This window comes from Saccostrea cucullata, unplaced genomic scaffold, assembly GCF_032062105.1.
Source record: "Saccostrea cucullata isolate Sc308-1 unplaced genomic scaffold, CSIRO_AGI_Scuc_v1 ctg64, whole genome shotgun sequence".
Taxonomy (NCBI): domain Eukaryota; kingdom Metazoa; phylum Mollusca; class Bivalvia; order Ostreida; family Ostreidae; genus Saccostrea; species Saccostrea cuccullata.
In genome coordinates, this window is record NW_026937285.1 from 508,491 (window position 1) to 528,649 (window position 20,159).

Here is a 20,159-nt window from a genome sequence, read left to right on the forward strand (position 1 = left end):
GATTGGCTTTCTCTAGTACATGTGCATGTACTATGTGTAATATTAACTCAAAGTGGAAATTATAGTTCATAACCATTACTATACTTGTCTTTTATTTTGAAAAAAGTGACAGTATATATATTGATTTATCAAAATGTTGTCTTCAAAATAATTAAATTTCTGCCCTCTTTAATTCTTGATGCACTTTTTATTAATTGTTGTGTGCATCTGAGTTTCAAGTAATATATATGTACATGACATTTTAATTTTTATTGTTGACTCAATAAATTATTTTAAACTGTTTATTTTTTTTTGTTAATTGTATTTTGATCTTCGTCAAGGGATATCTTTGAATGATATTGAATGAAAGGGAAATCATTTATGTTGAACAAAAAGGGAGTCCTATCATACCAACTTCGTTTTGACTTATTTTATTTCCAGATTTAACTATGATTTAACAATGTAGTAATGTTTAACTATGGTAATCTTTAGCATTGGTGATTTTTGAAAACAGACTCTGGGGTCACAAAACTTGCACAAGCTCACTTTTGATCTCCATCTCACCTGTCCACGATGTATTCCCTTTTGTAAAGTGAGACTGAGATCAAAAGAGAGCTCATCTAATTTTTATGGCCCCAGAGCCGGAAGGTCAGAGTTTAATTTCATGTATAAATGTATAAAGAATTCAAAATGATTCCAAGCTTAGCATTATGGCCAAAGTCTTTACATCTTTGACTTAAAACTTTTTTCCTCTCTTAATGTAAAAAATACTTTTCAATGTCCTTTCACTCCTTATACATGTGGCGCCAAGTCAGTAGTGTCTTGCGGTGAACCCCTAGCATGCAGGAGTTATGTAAATGTGTTAAGCTTGTATAATTTACTTCAAAAAGATACTTTCCATGGACTTCAAGTGCAATTTATACATGTACTATAATATACAGTCAAAACATGTATATTGCCAAATCACTGGAAAATTTCATCGTATTTGAGATATCACTGTTTGAGATTACGATATACAACTGTACCTGTGATACATTTTACTCCACCAAGTGACACCATTAATGGTTAACAATATTTATTTTTCAATAGCTTTTATCACATAACAGTTTTTGTAACTGCAGCCTTTTAACAACCATCTTCTTTCCTTCACAAAAAACTTTACACAACAAGATGAGTGCATTATAAATTACTTACACTTTTTGTCTAGTTGTTGACTTTTTCGCTCAAGTTTTTCTGGTAAATTATACTTGCAATCCATGTCAGAAATATACTATATGAAACTTCACACCAAACATTTCATTTTTTTTAGAATCAATTAAACCAACAAATCTTTTCTTGAAAAATAACAATGGTAAGTTAATAGGCAAATACAAAGTAATCATTATTCGTGCTAATGTCTGTATGAAAGCAATGAATAAAATACCATCTGTTCTTTAAAGACATCGGTCTATAGGGGAACATTTAAAAGATGTATTGCACAGAGACTACATGTATCTTAAACAAAAGTAAATGAAACAAAAATACAATAGTACAAAAGTCTTCACTCAATGTTCCAGTTGAGTAGAAAAATGAAAAGCATGAATCATTCCAAATTTTACATGATTGAATTTTTAAAAATAATTATGGACTTCTTTCTCTTTAAAAGTATTCTTTGGAAGTTACAATGTTTAGTGTATTTGCTGAGCTTACTATAGATAATTATTATGCTTCCTGTCTTTGTACAGATAAATATAGGATTTATATAGCGTAAGCATACTATGCCGAAATAGAGCACTGTACGTGATTTACATGCATATAGGAGAATTTTATTAAATATATAAACTTAATTTATACAATTTACACAAGTAGGAGAAAATAGACAAATATTATTTGAAAACAGTTATATTTATTCTAAGGAATCTGAGATAAATGTGTACAACAAAGTTTCAAACTAATTATATACAAATTGATACAAATTATAGAGATTAAACCCTGTCAGTCTTTAACAGCTCTTTGTGACAGAGAAAATCTAGTAACCAAAATAACTAAGCATGAAAATTCTAGCATCACACAGTTTTTGCAAGTGCGCTGTGTTACCACCATTATTTTCAGGAAAAAATCAAATGGGCATAAATAATAACAACAGTGAATATTTTCATGTGACACTATTATATAAATATAGTTGGAAGTACTTGTACATTTACATGCATATGATAAAACAATGTTGGATGCTCAATCTCTGGATCTGATTATACAAATTGATACAAATTATAGAGATTAAACCCTGTTTTAAAGCTCTTTTGAAAAATCAATCAGACAGAAATCTTCCTAAATGTTTTCATTCATAATGGATGCGAATATTTTCATGTGACTTTATGAGAAGTGATTTCCAACACAAATTCGGGACCGGTTTATGAACCTCAAAACTCATGCACAGCAAGTTTTTCAGCTTCTATATCCATGCTGTAGTATTATTTGAGTTAGTTTTTCATCCTTAGACCTTCTGGCATGACACAACTAGAATGAAGAAAAAAAATCAAATGACTTAAAAAATATATATAATCAACTGGTTTGATACCTGCAGCCAATCACCATGAATATTTACAGCTTTCTTATTTTAAGACATGTTTTTAATTGATATTCTAATCCAGTCAAACCACATATTATTTTAAGGAGGAATGCCACACCAACTTTTTATTTTATAGATCTCTGAGTCAACCTTTTCAAACAATGGTTTCAGCCGTCATTCGCTTTCAATTATTTTATATGAATTTTTTTGTATTTTTTTCAAAGAAAATTCAAAAAATTATTCACATCCAGATAAGATACTTTCTTGTAAAATTTTTGCTGTAAATGAATGCATCACATGAATACCTAATAAAATATGTAAAGAAAAGCCGTATAGATATTAAATTTTTTTAAATAAAAAAATATTTATGAAAATAAAACACATAATTTGTGAATATTTTTTAAACTTGTGGTTAAAATCTTCTTGAAACCAGTCATAACTTGGAAGAACATGTTCATTCATCATATTTATAAAAGAAATTGAAACGAAATAGCCAAATTTTAGAGAAATTGATTTTTTTTAATTTTGGCCAATCCAGATCAAAATTAAACCAATCCCAACCATAATTGCAAATTATTGGAAATAAATAACATTTCCCCAATAACACTAGTCTGATTGGGTGTTATAAGGGTTAAAACAATATTGAACCTGACAATAAAATAGATTTCTTCACTGTAAATACATGAAGAGGCAATAAATTAGCATTTTATTCATTTTGTGTTAATTTTGATCGGGATCAGTTTAATTTTGATCGGGTTAGGTCCAAATATTAAAAAAAAATTGATTTCTCTAAAATTTCTCAATTTCGTTTCAATTTCTTTTTAAAATATGATTGACAAACATGTTGTCCTTAGTTGTTACTAATTTTATGGTGTTTTTAACCATAGGTTTAAAAAATATTCACAAATAATGTGTTTTATTTTCATAATTTTTTATAAAAAAAATTAAAAAGTTCTAACCAGCCTTTCTTTACATATTTTATAAGATATTCATATGATGCATTCATTTACAGTAAACTTTTAACTCCAAAACAACTTATTTGGATATAAATGAATTTTTTCATTTTCTTTGAAAAAATACAAAAAAATTAATATAAAATAATTAAGCGGATTATAAAAAAGCCTTTCAATGCTGAAACCATATTGTTTAAAAAGGATCATTCCTTATAATTTAATTTTAAAATAATTAAAAATTGGGGATGTAAAATTGTGTTGTTTTTAATATCTCAAATTTCATCCAAATACAACAGTTTTAACGGAAGTGATGAGAAAAAGAGATAAAAACTGGTACATACAATAGCAGCCATTGATGGTAAAATTTTACATGAGGAAACGTTCGAGCAACTGTTTGAAGTCAAAGGTAACATAACGACACGCCCATTTCTTCATGAAACGAAGGACTGGAAATGAGGGGATTGATGGTTTTAGGACACTGGTTACACTTCCCGCGACAAGCAACATGATTATACAAAATGTTATGAGTTTTTTTGGAAAGAGCCAATGAGAGACCGCTTATGTAAAACAGAATTAAATTATTTGATATAATTATGAATTTTATCATGTTTATTGAAAAAATACAAAAAAATTAATATAAAATAATTAAGGGCTAATAACGGCCTTTCAATGCTGAAACCATTGTTTAAAAAGGATGACTCAAAGATCTATAGAATAAAAATTTGGTGTGGCATTCCACCTTAACCTCAATATCTCAGATCATCCAATATCTTACAGTTTTATTCTCATAAGACTTGAGATAAAAGAGATTTGACTGTACATACATGTAATGCAGTCTTTACTGCACGTGTTTTCAAAAATAAAATTCATCAAATTAACATTTACACTTTTAAATGTACAATATGTAATTTTCATTATAAACTACAAACAAAGTAGATACTGAAAAAACTAACACATTAGTTTAATGAATAAATGATGCTTACACTTCTTGTTTGAATAAATCTCTGTTTAAATTCCTCCACGTCCATTTTTTCTGAAAAAAAGAATTTTGATATTAAGCAAACATAAATTTATGTATAAGCATAAGCAACATACACAGGTATCATAGAGGTACCCTAGTAATTTTACCTTTTGACAGGGTTCTCTTGTATGAAATCATCAATAAATAAAATGTATATGATTGTACTGTTTTATGGACTTTTGATCTTGAATAATAATTTATTTCATATATATGAGATGAAAATAATTCATTTTATGTATTTTGTTGGACAGAGAAAGAGAGAAATAAATGCAAATCAGACAATGCTCTGGCCCAAGGATCTCCTTTCACATTTTTAAAATCTAACAATCTTCTCTAAATGCAACTTACTTTCCAGGAACTGGTCTACAATGCTTTCAGATTCTTCCTCTGCTTCCATTAGTGCCACCTTGAGGTTGTTTTGGATCACAGAGGGGTGAAAATCCTCTGATCTGGTCATTAGTCTCTTCTGATGTTGTTCAAACTCTTCTTGTGCTCTCTCATAAACGTTGTTCTATAAATTATAATTGAAATTCACACAAATCTTCTAAAAATAAGGAACATTCTCCATTTCCCATATGTCCATGCCTTGAATAGGATAACAGGGGACATTAAATCTCATTTGTCTGTCTGTACGTCAGTCCGTCTGTCTGTCTGTCCATCCATCACAAAAACTTTAACCTTGCCCATTTTTGATTTAAGGAGCTAGACTTTCATATTTCACATGTGTAATCCTTGTGACAAGACCTTTCTTTGGGTACCACCAAATTTGATCTTTTGACCTTGACCTTGGAGTCTGACCCACTTTTACACAAAAATTTTTAATTTTTACTTTGGCCAAAACTTTTGAACAGTAGATACTAGGACTTTTATATTTCACATATGTATTCTTTGTGGCAAGATCTTTCATTGGATATCAACAACTTTGACCTTTTGACCTTGACGTACTTATGAAAAAGCTTTAACCTTGGCCATAACTTTAAAACGGTCAGGGCTAGGACTTTAATACTTCAAATATTTAATCCTTGTGAGAAGTCCTTTCGTTGAATAACAAGAACTTTGAGCTTCTGACCTTGACCTTGGCATACTTTTTAAAAACTATAACCTTGGCCATAACTTTTGAAGGGTGAGGGCTAGGGCTTTCATACTTCACATATTTAATCCTTGTGACAAGACCTTTCATTGGATATCAACTATCAAGCACTTAGACCTTTTGACCTTGACCTTGGAGATTGACCTACTTTTTAAAAACTTTAATCTTGGCCATAACTTTTGAACAATAAGGGCTAGGGCTTTTGTACTTCACATATTTATTCCTTGTGACAGGACCTTTCATTGGATAACAAGATATTTGACCCTCTGATCTTGACCTTCTAGTTTGACCTACTTTTAAAAAAAAATTTGACCATAATATTTGAAGTGTTAGGGCTTTCATACTTCACACATTTATTCCTTGTGACAAGACCTTTTACTGGATATCAACAACTTTGACCTTGACCTTGGAGTTTGACCTTCTCTTTAAAAACTTTAACCTTGGCCACAACCTTTGAATGGTAAGGGCTAGGGCTTTCATACTTCACATATAAGTAATCCTTGTGAGAAGACCTTTCATTGGATACCTTTGACCCTTTTTACCTTGGCCTTGGAGTTTGACCTACTTTTTAAAATTTGGAATCCAATATATTTTAATTTGCATTTAAGAAAAGTTTGATCTTTGCTTTGTTACCATACAGGGTCATCAGTGTTTCACAAACGCATCCTGTTCCTTTTAACTTTTGATTGAGAAGAGATAGGGCTTTCATATTTGACATGTGCATTACCTATGACAAGATATTTCCGAGCATGCTATGATTTCTGACTCCTTGACCTTGGCCTTCACGATTGACCTTATTTTTGAAAAAAAAAAAAAAAAAACTTTGGTGATAATTTCTAAATGACATATGATAGGACATTCATATTTGACATCTCTTCCACAAAGACACAGAGAGCCAGGGACCACAATTCTTTGAATTTGCTTGTTTTTTAAAAAAAGATAATTTATATTTATCAATTTTCAAATGCCCTGAAAAGGAATAACTTCGCCATATATTATATCAGCACCATACCTTTTCTAAAATCCATTGTCTGAGTTGTTCCAGTATTGGTTTATAACTTAAATTGCTTCCTGCAAATAAACATATTGGCATATATTAAGAAATGTATATTTTTATGGTGATGCCTTATATTTTTCCATTATGTTTTTTTTTCACCTAAAAGCAAAAGACAATGGCAAATGGAAAAATACATGTATATTCCAATAAAATAGAAAATCAAGCCCTCAAATTACTACTTCATACTTTAATATCAAGATACATGTATCTGGATGCATTTTTCACTACCCACTTATTTATAGATTATAAAAAATGTACAAAGTTACTTACTAGCCAATTCGATGCATTCACTGGAAATTTTCTCTCTTTCCTCGGCAAATTTTCCCACCTCTGGTAATTTCTGGATCATTTCTAAAATTTTGTCTTCTTCATCTTGTAATTCATACAATTGTGTAAGGCTGGGGAAAAAAGGTGTTAAATAGAATACAATTATGTTAATAAATATAATTCTCAAAACCTTCAAACCACCCATCCCACCCCCAAATAAGTATCCCCTTATCTATTTCCCTTCAATAAAATCAAAATAAATTAAACTGAATAGATAATGAAAACTTTAAAAAAGTATCTTGTTTTTAAAAGATACAGATGACATTATTGACATATTAAAAAAAACAAAAGTAAGATAATTATGTATATTTCATGTCTTTTAATATACATGCATGTATATAAAAGTAGTTGTCAGTAGTTTAGATATATATGTAAACCTGAACAGTAAAACTTGAAAGAATAGATTATCTATGAAAAAATTCCATGTGCAATAACCTTACAAACCTTTTTGTTTTAAGATCTGGAAAGGCTGAAAACACATCAGGAACTCTACCTGGTGATACTCCAGCCTGCTAGAAAACAAACAAATAAAACTTGTCATATTCTGTCCATAAATAATTCTGCTAAATTTTTTTTTAAAACAGCTACAGCCCACACTAGTATCAATGTCTATAATGTACCTCTGTGGAATTTTCAGTGCCTTGCATTGGTTCTGGCTGACCGGTTCCATACTGAGCACCTGGTGGCTGGTAGTAACCTGCTAGACTCCCAGAACTAGAATAACCAGACACTGAGGAAGTAGCCGGGGGAAATGGAGGGGGTCCCACTACACCACTGAGAATAATTAAAATAGAAATGTCATGAATGTATTCCTTTACAGTACAAAAGAAAACAAGAGGCCCAGGGGCCACATCGCTCACCTGAGCAAATCGGCTGGGAAAAGCATAAATCAGATCAGAACAGAACAGTTTACTGAAGGGGGGAATTTAATACTACTTGAGAATGCCTTCATATTAATACAGCATAATACTTTGCTGTTCTTGATGCAAAAGATTTGTTAAAAACATTTTCTTCCTATATGTAACTTCATAAAAATTTGAATTGACTCCCCTTTGTTTCCCTCCCTACCCCAAAGGGCCATGATTTGAATAAATTTAAATCAGTATTTGAACAAACTTAATTCTACACTACCCAAAAATGCTTCCATATAAAAACTAGTATCACTAATCATGACTTTGCTATTCTTGAGAAGAAGATTTTTTAAAATAAATTTCAAGGCTAAAAAAGGATCCCCACCCTATCCCTGGGGGTTATAATTTGAACAAATTAGATTCTACACTTCCTGAGATTGATTCCATATAAATATCACTAATCATGGCTTTAAAGTGCTTGAGAAGACAATTTTTAAAGATTTCCCTCTCTAGTCCTATGTAAAAATTTGATTATCCATTTTGGCTCCACCCTACCCCCGGGGGTCATGATTTGAACAAACTTGAATCTACACTACCTAAGGATGCTTCCACATGAGTTTCATCTTTCCTGGCCCAGTGGTTCTTGAGAAGAAGATTTTTAAAGATTTTCCCTATATACTCCTATGTGAAACTTCGATCAGCCATTGTGACCCCACCCTACCCCCATGGGTCATGATTTTAATAAATTTGAATCTACACTACCTGAGGATGCTTCCACATGAGTTTCATTTTTCCTGGCCCAGTGGTTCTTGAGAAGAAGATTTTTAAAGATTTCCCCTATATACTACTATGTAAAACTTTGATCGGCCATTGTGGCCCCACCCTACACCCAAGGGCCATGATTTGAACAAACTTGAATCTACACTACCTGAGGATGATTCCACATGAGTTTCGTCTTTCCTGGCCCAGCGGTTCTTGAGAAGAAGATATACCCGGTACTCCTATGTAAAACTTTGATCGGCCATTGTGGTCCGCCCTACCCCCGGGGGGTCATGATTTGAACAAATTTGAATTTACACCACCTGAGGATGCTTCCACATGAGTTTCATCTTTCCTGACCCAGTGGTTCTTGAGAAGAAGATTTTTTAAAGATTGTTCTATATATTTCTATGTAAAACTTGGATTCCCTATTGTGGCCCCGCCCTACCCCGGGGGGTAAATGTTTTGAAAAAATTTGAATTTACACCAGCTGAGGATTCTTCCACATGAGTTTCATCTTTCCTGCCCAGTGGTTAGTGAGAAGAAGATTTTTAAAGATTTTTATATTCATATGTAAAATTTTAATCAATTGTGGACCCCGAAACACGTCCTGGGGGTCATAAAAATTTGAACAAACTTGAATCTACACCACCTGAGGATGATTCCACATGAGTTTCATCTTTCCTGGCTCAGTGGTTCTTGAGAAGAAGATTTTTTTAAAATGCCATTAATTTTTCAATAATTCATAATTATCTCCCCTTGGAAGCGTGTGTGGCCCTTCATTTTAACAAACTTGAATCCCCTTCACCTAAGGATACTTTGTGGCAAGTTTGGTTGAAATTGGCAACACCGAGGTGTTCGTGGTGTGATTGAAGATGAAAATGTGAAAAGTTTTCCAACAACGACGACTACAACAACTACGACGACGACGATAGACAATGGACAAATTTTGATCAGAAAAGCTCACTTGAGCCTTCCGCTCAGGTGAGCTAATAAGCAAGTAAGTGTAAGACAGAAAACTAAACAGTTTATCTAAAAATTTAGTTACTTTTGAGATATATTTAAGTAAAATATAATTTACTCCTTTGCTAATACTTTCAGAGTCTTTTTTCTGCTTTGAATCTATCAAAAAGTGCTCAAATATTGTCCTCTCGGCAGATAAGTTGCAACTAAGTGTAAATTATAACATAAAATAGCAATTAGCAAACCCCAATGCTTACAAATTATTTGATTGAAGCTGAGGGGGGTGCAACTTAAATTCATCAATAATGGACTGAACTACTGCAGCGAGACTGGAATGCATGGAAAACTGGAAAGAAAGACATACAGCTAGGTATTAAAATACTGATTACAACAGTTGTACAGATATTGATTACCTACAAGGTACTTTCCTTATAATTATTACTGATTTGGTTTTATTTCATCCTGTTACATGAACTTACTGATGAGAGATTTGGACAGTTGATAATTTTCGATGTCGAGTCGACCCATTGATGATATACTGGGGGATGAACGGATATTGAGGGTGGGTCTTGTGGGAACAGAGGAGGGAGAGATCTAAAATTTAAAAAAAAACATGACATGTATATCTCTTTTTTTTGCTGAATGAATTTCAGATAAGTACCCTATTTTTTGATTATGTCATCAGATTAAAACATATAAGAATGTAGACATGGTAGATATCCATATCTAATTGTCCCCCAGTTCTTTAAATTTGCTTTTTGAACCCTATATAACTAATTTCACTTAAGTGTGCCATTTCGCATTACGTCAGGATTTTTTCATCAGTTGCACCCAGCGTACACAATCCATGCCCCTGCTGTGTGATTTGTCAACTCATTATAATCTATACATTGACACCAAAAACAGTCTAGCACGAGCAACTTCCAGTTATAAGGCTTGCGGTTAGGAGCTGTGTACTATTTGATTACAGATATTACTATGCTGAATTTCTCTAATTAAATTCTACTTACACGACTAAAGTTATGTTATTGTTTCCTGTAACAAATGTTATTCTGTATTCTGTATTCGGTAGAACTTCAATTGGACTACAACAAAAAAATTATAGTTAGAAATTTTCTGAAAACACTGACATACACTGACATTTATACACTGTTTCGTCATTTCCCTTGTATTTCATACTAGTTCTTATGAAAGTATGAGTCATGAAATATTTACAAATATTATGGCAAACATATATGGTTACTTACTTCAAATTTGCTTTCTTTAGAGAATCGATTTGTTTTGTCCTGTGGGCCTGTAGATTTGTTTGTGATGAAGAGGTGTTTTTGTTTTTATTTCCAAAGATCCAACTCATTGTTGTATATTTTGACAGCTTTCACGACACAACTTTTTAGTCAAATGAAAACAGGAAGTCTATGAACGTCATCAAATTCTGCGATAGTCCGATTTCCGCTTTTCAGAGCATGCGTGTAATTTTGTACTGTGAAGACTTGACCATTGTAAAGAGAAATGTAGACGCCTCAGCACTACTCACTGATTATTTAATTGCTCCTGCAGTTAAGCACAATATCTTGAATATAGATAAGTGTAAGTAAAATAAACTTAGAAAATTAAATCCAGTGTTCATTCAGGAAATAAACGTTAAAATTTTGTATAGCATGCATGCATTGTGTTAGTTTCAGTTACTTTGCATGGAATTTAACTACTTGTAATGCTTTACTAGTTAACATGGTTAAGCCAACACAGGAACAAAGTTTAACACATAGGCATGAATATGTGATTGCTGCAAATAATTGAGATTTTTTATCTGCTAAAATAAATAAATGACAATTCCAGATGAATTAATACTGAGTCCAGTACCAGCAGGTAATTGTCATGAATAGAAAATGATTGATGCTTAGTGGTAGGTTATAATTTTAAATGGAATAGAAACTGTAGATGCAGTTAAGTCTTATGGATGATTTTTATTGATGAAACATGGAGATAATAATATTCAAGACCAAAATTCCATAAAACAATACAAAATAGAAGTAGAGCAAACAAGGACCTCCAAAACATCAAAGGTGAGATCAGGTGCCATGGAGGAGTGAGCATCCCCTGATCATACACCAACCTGTTTTTATAGCACTATGGAAGCCTTTCAAAATCTATGTTTTCAGTAATTTTATCAGACTGAAATAATGGTTGTACTTGTGTTTGAGAGAATTGTGAGCTCGGCCCCCTGAGATGCACTTATCTTGTTGTAGGTGAACAGATTTGCCATTATGGATGCCGGGCTAGACGTATTGAAATTTCCCAAACATTAAAATTCTCATATTTGTTGATTTTCTCTGGAATCAACTATAGTACTATCATTGGTAGCAAAGTTTAACAAGCAAAGGGGTATGGAGTTAGTTAGAATATAGATTCAGGATTGAAGTTATCATGATCTTGCATTGTTCGATTATTGCTAAAATCAAATGAAATTATTTTCTTGGGCTTCAAGATATTTGGCAGGACAGGGCTTACATCTTTGATATTCAAAAATATTCCATAATTCAGAAAATTAAAAGTTTATTATGTATCTGCTTTATAAATTGAAAACTTCAGAAAAGGAGATGGAGGACAAAAATTAAGCCTTGTCCTTAAAAATTCATATTTATAAAAGAAAAGGATGTTCATATTATTACATTCATTGTTTAGGAGAGGTGTAAACGTAATCTAGAAGTGTTGGAAGGCAGGGTTTGGTAGGGGCAGATATGCTGATATGCCTTCGGTAGCACAGACTGAGTATGGCATCAAAGATGTCTGGAACAGCAATCTGGAAGAGGAGTTTAAAAAGATCCGCCATGTTATTCAGCGATACAGATTTGTTGCTATGGTTTGTATTCAATTTAATGCAGCCTTTTATTACACAGAAGTTTTTAGTACTTTTCTGTCAAAAATCGGACATATCTATTCAATACATTTAATAGTTTTTCAAATGTAGTCGACAAAATATCACAATTTTACAATGTTGGGATATTGGCAGTTTATTTGGTTACCAAGGAGAGGTAGCGTAGAGGCAGCTGATAGTTTGGGCTGAATTAAGTTTAAAATACTGGAGCACATTTTGATGTGACTATTTTTTTTTTGTACAGGATACAGAATTTCCGGGAGTTGTAGCGAGGCCTATAGGAGAGTTCCGAAGCACTTCAGACTATCAGTATCAACTTCTAAGATGTAATGTAGACTTACTAAAAATCATCCAGGTGGGCCTTACATTTATGGATGAAAATGGACAGACCCCATCCCCCATATCTACGTGGCAGTTCAATTTTAGATATAATTTAACGTAAGTAGCAAAAGACTAAAGTAATATGGGCGTTATGGTGATACATCTAGTACATAATGTATGAAGAGAACAAAAGAAACAAAATCAAAATATAATATAGATTTTGATAAATGTTACATAGATAAATATGAGATGATGCTTAATTTGAGAGAAAAAAAATAGAAATAGAATCAAAATGTAGACTAGATTTTGATAAATGTTACATGAACATTGATAAATATGAAACTTTTGATATTTCAGAGAAGAAATGTATGCTCAGGAGTCAATAGACTTGCTACAACATTCAGGCATTCAGTTCAAGAAGCATGAAGAAGAGGGGATAGATGTGAATGATTTTGCGGAATTATTAATGACATCAGGAATAGTGCTAAGCGACCAAGTCAAATGGCTCTCATTTCACAGGTAAAGAAATTAAAAGTTTTTAAAGAATTATTCCTGAAAAATAAGTGAAATGACAGTTGTATGATTTTCTGTTCAAATTGTAAAAAAGGTACCCAAACTGTTGATTCAGAAATGTATTAATTGTTTATTACAAATGTATAAGTATGTAACCTTTCTTGACGAAGTTTGTTTAAAATGTAATGTACTGCTCAAATCCTTGTTATGCATCTCTGCTGACATATTTGCCCAGAATAGAAAAAAAAATGTACCAATAGGGAAGCTGAACTTTCATTAATTTATTTTACTGTTATTTATCCAGTGGTATAAATTAATGTTTGATGTGATTTTCAGTGGTTATGACTTTGGTTACCTCCTAAAGATTTTAACAAATACGCAGTTACCAGCGGAGGAGGCCGATTTCTTTGAATATCTTAGGATTTACTTTCCCAACATCTACGATGTCAAATATCTAATGAAGAGTTGTAAAAATTTAAAAGGAGGTTTGCAGGAAGTAGCAGAACAATTAGAGGTAATTTTCATCACAATTATTAAATCTCGTTTTGTTTTGAACATATTTTATTATGTAAAAATTACATAAACGGATTGGGCAGCAGGCATTGCCTATATGAGCCCTATCCACAAAATCTTGTTGAGTATGGATTATTCACTTACCTTTCTTGACGAAGTTTGTTTCTGTCTGTCCGTCTGTCTGTCTGTCCGTCTGTCTAGCTGTCCGTCTGTCTGTGCAAATGTAATGTACAGAGGGACATTAGAATCTACTACTCCACACTAAGATTGCTCATTAAGGGTGTGTCATGACCTTGACCCAAGGTCATTTGCCAAGGTCACTGGAAGAAAAATTTCATAATTCGTGTCCGGTCCATATCTTTATTATGGATAAACTTGGTAGGTTCTCATTTCACACAAAAATGACCTTGACCCAAGGTCATTTGGGGAAGTTCAAGGTCACTGGGAGAAAAATTTCAAAATTCATGTTTGACATATATTTTATGGATAAACTGTTTATTTATCCAAAGATTGCCCATGATCCAATGTTTGACCTTGACCCAAGGTCATTTTTCAAGGTCATGAAAAACATAATTTGGTTACCTCCTATAAGAGGTTTTCAACAGAATGACACAAGGGTGTTGACCAGCGGAGAAGTTCAAGGTCACTGGTAGAAAAATTTAATTTCCGGAATATCTTTCTTAAGGATAAACTTTCCCAACATCTAAGATGTCAAAGGGTGTGTCATGACCTTGAAGAGGTCACTGTAAAAATTTAAAAGGAGGTTTATAGCTTTCTTATGGAGAACAATTGGTAATTTTCATTTCACAATTATTAAACCCAAGGGTGTGTTTGACCCAAGGTTTTCAAGGTCACTGGTAGAAAAATTTAATAACGTATTCCATTCTTTCTTAAAGGTAAACTTGGTAGGTTTTCATTTCACACAAAGATTGCCCAATTATGGGTGTGTCATTACTTACCCAAGGTCATTTGGGGGCAGGTCAGGCATTTGTGTGTCCATATCCTATGATAACTTGGTAGGTTCCTCTCCACAAGAATGACCCAAGGGTGTGTCTTGTTGAAGTTCAAGGTCATGGAAAAATTTTATATTCGTGTTTGATACATATCTTTATTATGCAAAAACTTACTTCTGAAAAACCCAGCGGGGGGTATTTTGTCCCAATTGGACAGTTCTAGTTTGTGATGTCATAATGCTGTACGTCATGTTTCTAAAGATTAGATGAAGTTTATAAATAAACCGCTTTACGATCAAGATGTGTTTTTATATCTTTGCTATACATTCCACAACACACGTTATTAATATTAATGAAGATTTGCTGTAGTGAAGTTTTGTAGTTTGAATCTGTCATTTTCATACTGTTTATCGATTGATATTCAAATGAGAATTTATGTCAGAGATTTTTCACAGTTTTTAACTGACTTGCCTTAAAGGAAATATGTGTGAATGCCAATTACATTTTGTACTTTAAATTTTATTCAAAATTGATATAATACAGTGTGGCCTTGTTAATTTGGACACTCATAAGTGTCTGAAAATTTACATATAAACACATGCTGCAGAAGTTGAACTCCCCAGATAATTGGCATCTGGACTAACTAGGTCCTACTACATTTTCAAGCATAAATCATGTGTTTTGTAACATTGTAGATCACAAGGATCGGCCCTCAACATCAAGCAGGAAGTGATAGCTTACTGACAGGAGCTGCTTTCTTCAAAATGAGAGAGGTGAAGATTCATGTTTTGATTATATCTATGAACCATTTAAACAAAACTTTGAAATAAAATTACATTTGTTTGCAGCCCTTTTGGTTGTTTATTAACAAAAAATGTCCATTGTGAAGACGTGAATTTTTTTTTTTTGGAAATTTTACATTTAATTAAACTCTACCATTTGCAAATATTGTGCTCTTGCAAGTTGATTAAAAAAAAACTTTATTACATGTATCTTTTTTTGTGCCTTAGTATCTGTTAGATTTCTTTATACACTTACATTTTTAATTCTTGCAGATGTTCTTTGAGGATAATATTGACGATGCCAAATATTGTGGACACCTTTATGGACTTGGTACTTCTTATGTTCAGAATGGCTCAGGATATGAAAGTTTGACAAGTTATCAAAACCACAATTCAACACCCACTGTGGAAGATTCCAACTCTGTGTCAGCAAGTTCATAGAGCAATTAGAACATAATTCTGCACATTGCAGTCAGCACCCAGGAAAAGAAAATGGCAGCATTTTCATGTGGATCAAAACACTTTGTGGCAGCTAGAAGGAGGAAAGATTCAATATTTTAGTCCTTGATTTTCCAGTCTTCTCTTTGATCAGCTACAGTATTTCTGTGAGAGAGTCAGGGCTCAGTGAATTGTTTTAATTAATATAGAGATTTACTTCTATGGTTTTTGAATCTCTGTACATGCAGTGCAAGGTGAAATGATCAACTGTGTATTTTTTTTATTTGGTAACTTATAAGACAACTGTTTGCCTTTAAGCATTTTATAGTATTTATGGTTTTCCATTTCAACATGAAGCATTACAAGAGTATTTAATTAAAATGTGTCAGTGTAAATGGTTGGCAACCCTTCAAAAAATTTACAGAAAAGATTAAAACAACTAATAGTAAAACTATTTCCTCAAGGCTTAAAACATTTTAAAGAATCTCCTTCAATTTAAGATTGACTTTCCTATGCCTTTTCTAGTAATCCTGGCAAGTGGTGCCATTTTCTTTGCTTTGGTAGAGGGCTGCGGATTTTGCCAATTTTTAATAAGGTGTTATCTCCATTTTTGATATTCTTTGTGAACAAGGGAAACAAAAACCGTGTTAGCAATTTTGTATATAAATCCATTTTCATAATTTTACAAAGAGTACTCAAAACTTGAGAGAAAACCTAATACACTGATGTCTGTATGTCTGTCTGTATAAAGGCATGGGGTTCATTGTCAGAAATCTGCTGTATACATGTTCAAATGGGGCCACAAATACATGTATTCTTTACTTTATTCTTCTTATTGCATTCTTACAGAAACATCTCCAGGAATTTTCTATATTTTAAATTAGCTTGTACCCTTCTCTTGCATTGCAGCACTGTATGTAATGAAATTGATTGAAATTACCATGAAAACATTCAATTTAAGTGTGATAATGAAATTTTTCTTTGGAAAATTTATGATCTAAAATTCCATTTGATAGTCAATGTTTTGACATATAAAGTGAATGTGATATTACATGACTTTGCTTTTAATTATCTTTGTTAGTATCTTTTTAACAGTCAAAGCTGTGATCAGTCATTGTGCAATTTTCATATACAGTGTTAATTCTGATGTTATTCTGTATTTTTTATTGAAAGATGGACACAAACATTGCAGTGAGATTTAAAGTTAAAAGAGGTCAGATTGGCATTTTTTTGTTCTCCTCTGCTCTTTTTCAATGACGAATTGATCTTTTTTTCACTGACAAAATTGATGTAAGCAAATGTTTTTTTTGTCCATGACAATTATAAGACAGGCTGGAGATTTAAATTGTATGATGTTTGGAACATTCATTCTCAACTGGAATTTTAGAAAAGCAGTCTGTCATAATTTAAATGTGGTAGTTAAAATAATTTCAAAAGCAAAATACTAGTAACATTTTACATATTTCAAGGAAAAACTTAACAATTCTTTTAATGCATACATAACCCTATCTTTTTTCTGTACTTTTTTTGTTGTTTTTAATTTTATAAGACATCAGCCAGAATTGTGTTTGGCAGTTGAAAAGCCATTAATGGATTTAACTGTCAAACCTGGAAAAGATTTTAAGTGTTTTTTTTAAACAACAGTTTTAATTAACTGCATCAAATGTCAAGGTAATTTTTCAATTGCTGGCATCCAAGATTCCACGTATGAAGAATTAAATTGTCAGAGATGATGTATATTGGGAGTAATGCTTTAGAGACGGTTATTTTGTTCAGTGTGTTTTTGTGACATGTAATTTGATTTCTATTGTGTTATTCTCAACAATGGATATGGTCAGAGTTTTCCTATTTTAGAATCCAAAGGGCTTTCATTACATATTTTGTCATTAAAATAGACAGCTTTGATCATATCCTTCATTCAGAATTAATTTTTACTATTTTTTTTCATAGTCAACGCATCTATAGGTCATTGCAGAAATTGTTTTTAGTTGAATTTTTATTTTAACATTTTCCCCCCACTAACTGTATAATGTTTGTATTTTGTTATCAATGAAACCTGAAAAATTGATCTCAATGTAATATGAGTTTATAGTGTGCTTTTATTTCAACTCATTAAAATCCATATAAATATTACCAGGTCAACTTCTAATCTTTGTTTTAAGATTTTTTTAGAACATGTCTCTTGCATTCATGTTTGTTTTATTGACACAGATTACTGTTTTTTGTCCTTATATACAAATTTGTGATGTTTGAGCAATTTTCAATCTCTTGGCTGTAGAGAATCGATTTCATTGATAAGTACATGATTTTTTTCCCCCATAATTTGAGACTGTGATCTATTTTAAAGTTTCAAAATGTGTTGAAAGTTTTAATGGACTGTCAGGATGCAATTATACATTGAAATGATGCTTAGATTGTTCAATGCTGAGGACAGTTTTACATGCATTAATTATTTGCTGAAAGTGCTATTTTAATTGTCAATGTATAATTCACCCCCAAAACTCTGACATCCAAAATTAGAACTGTTGTTTATTTTAGGTAGCTTTAAATTGGAATGGCTCCCCCTCCAACCCAGCCACTTCATATTTGTTTGGTGTCAGATTTTTTTTTTATCATGATGCATTATTTGCAAAATTTTATCAATTCACTTGTGTATTTTTCTTGTAGTGTTTTCATACTGTCTCTATCTTTTGATTTTTAATTTGAATCAAATATGTGTGTGTATACTTTTACACCAAAATTCTGTTAAAATGATAATTTTTTTACAGTTAATTCTAAAAAAAATTACATACATTTTCAAAGGTATTTACTTTGGAAATAAATATGAAGAGAAGTTGAAAGAATGTGATTTATGAAGTATAGATACATACAATAGGTTAGATGCATGTTTTCAGAAGAGACCATTGTAAAAATATTGCTGGCAAATATTTTACAAAATGAAATGTTGGAGGATTTATTTCACATATAACTGCAAGTGTATTATTTAAGATGACTGACTTGAAACAATCTTTTGAACTACTGAAAGTCAAGTTGTCAGTTTCTCTCTGCAAGAAGTTTTGTCCATTACAATCCCAATGTATGTTTAAATTTGCTGTATTTAGTAATGTTTTTCTCAAAACTTGAATTTACTTCTCCTTGATTAATTTTCTGTTTGTATTGACTATTAGTTTGTCATGTCCTTTGTTGCCATTGGAGGGGGAGGGGTGTGACGTATGTTGGGCTGATGTCTTGCTGTACATTTTGTGTGGCCCCTTTATTATTTTACTGTCGTCTAGATGTAATGGAACTGGTTGTCTTTTTATGAATTGTAAATAAATATGTCATGGGGATGACCAGTCCAATGATAGCATAAAACAAGAGTTTGTTATTTTGTTAAACTTAGGTTTTATCCCAAAGCTGCTCCAAAAGACAGTATGCTATATAAATAAGAATTTGTCATTAAAAAATATGAAGTCAAATCGGAAATAATTTACAAATAATCTTGATCAAAGGTTTGCATTGTACAGTGTTGAAAGGCATTCATTAAGGAAGTTGTTTATTAAATTGAGATTTGAAAAATATTTCTCAACATTAATGCCCCCCACCCCATCCTCATGAAAGTGTAGGAGTAAGGCAAGAAAGTATCAGTAGCTTGAAAACTTTAAAGAACAAGATGTGTATGTGAAACACTGATGCCCCTCTATGGCAACATAGCGAAGGTTAAACTTTTTGAAAGGTAGGTCAAACTCCAAGGTCAAAGGGTAAAAGTTGTTGGTTTCTTAAGAAAGGTCTTGTCTCAAGGATTATATGTATGAAGTATGAAAGCCTTTGCCCTAAACGTGCAAAAGTTATGGCCAAGGTTTGTTTTTAAAGAGTAGGTCAAACTCTAAGGTCAAGATCAAAGGGTCAAAATTCTTGGTATCCAATGAAAGGTCTCACAAGAATTACATATGTGAAGTATGAAAGCCTTAGCCCTTACCCCTCGAAAGTTATGGCCAAGGTTCAAGTTTTTGTCACAAGGACTATATATGTGAAGTATGAAAGCCTTTGCCCTAACCGTGAAAAAGTTATGGCCAAGGTTTGTTTTTAGAAAGTAGATAAAACTCCAAGGTAAAGGTCAAAGGGTCACATATGTAGTCCTTGTGACAAAAATAACCAAGGTCAGGAGGTCAAAGTTGTTGGTAACCAATTAAAGGTCTTGCCACAAGGAATGCAGACATGAAATATGAAAGTCCTA

General features: G+C 32.2%; 2 protein-coding genes across 3 annotated transcripts; one reads left to right on the plus strand and one right to left on the minus strand.

The window, feature by feature from the left end:
- Positions 1-1,037: 1,037 nt before the first annotated feature.
- LOC134247735 (vacuolar protein sorting-associated protein 37A-like) lies at positions 1,038-10,980 on the minus strand. Of its 2 annotated transcripts, none has more exons than XM_062730094.1 (12): positions 10,796-10,980; positions 10,559-10,633; positions 10,028-10,142; positions 9,806-9,894; positions 7,596-7,749; positions 7,420-7,484; positions 6,919-7,046; positions 6,604-6,662; positions 4,850-5,012; positions 4,464-4,513; positions 2,125-2,475; positions 1,038-1,667 (listed from the first exon to the last, which is right to left on the minus strand). In XM_062730094.1, exons 1-11 carry the CDS (start codon positions 10,900-10,902, stop codon positions 2,404-2,406), a joined length of 1,077 nt encoding a protein of 358 aa, XP_062586078.1. In that variant the 5' UTR covers positions 10,903-10,980; the 3' UTR covers positions 1,038-1,667; positions 2,125-2,403. The 2 variants fall into 2 exon arrangements, with proteins under 2 accessions (XP_062586078.1, XP_062586076.1); XM_062730092.1 differs by having other exon boundaries at positions 7,420-7,487.
- A 48-nt stretch (positions 10,981-11,028) lies between these two features.
- On the plus strand, positions 11,029-19,300 carry LOC134247736 (CCR4-NOT transcription complex subunit 7-like). The gene is made up of 7 exons (XM_062730095.1): positions 11,029-11,135; positions 12,231-12,408; positions 12,668-12,861; positions 13,102-13,263; positions 13,594-13,771; positions 15,419-15,496; positions 15,779-19,300. Exons 2-7 carry the CDS (start codon positions 12,295-12,297, stop codon positions 15,944-15,946), a joined length of 894 nt encoding a protein of 297 aa, XP_062586079.1. The 5' UTR covers positions 11,029-11,135; positions 12,231-12,294; the 3' UTR covers positions 15,947-19,300.
- The last annotated feature ends 859 nt before the right edge of the window (positions 19,301-20,159 follow it).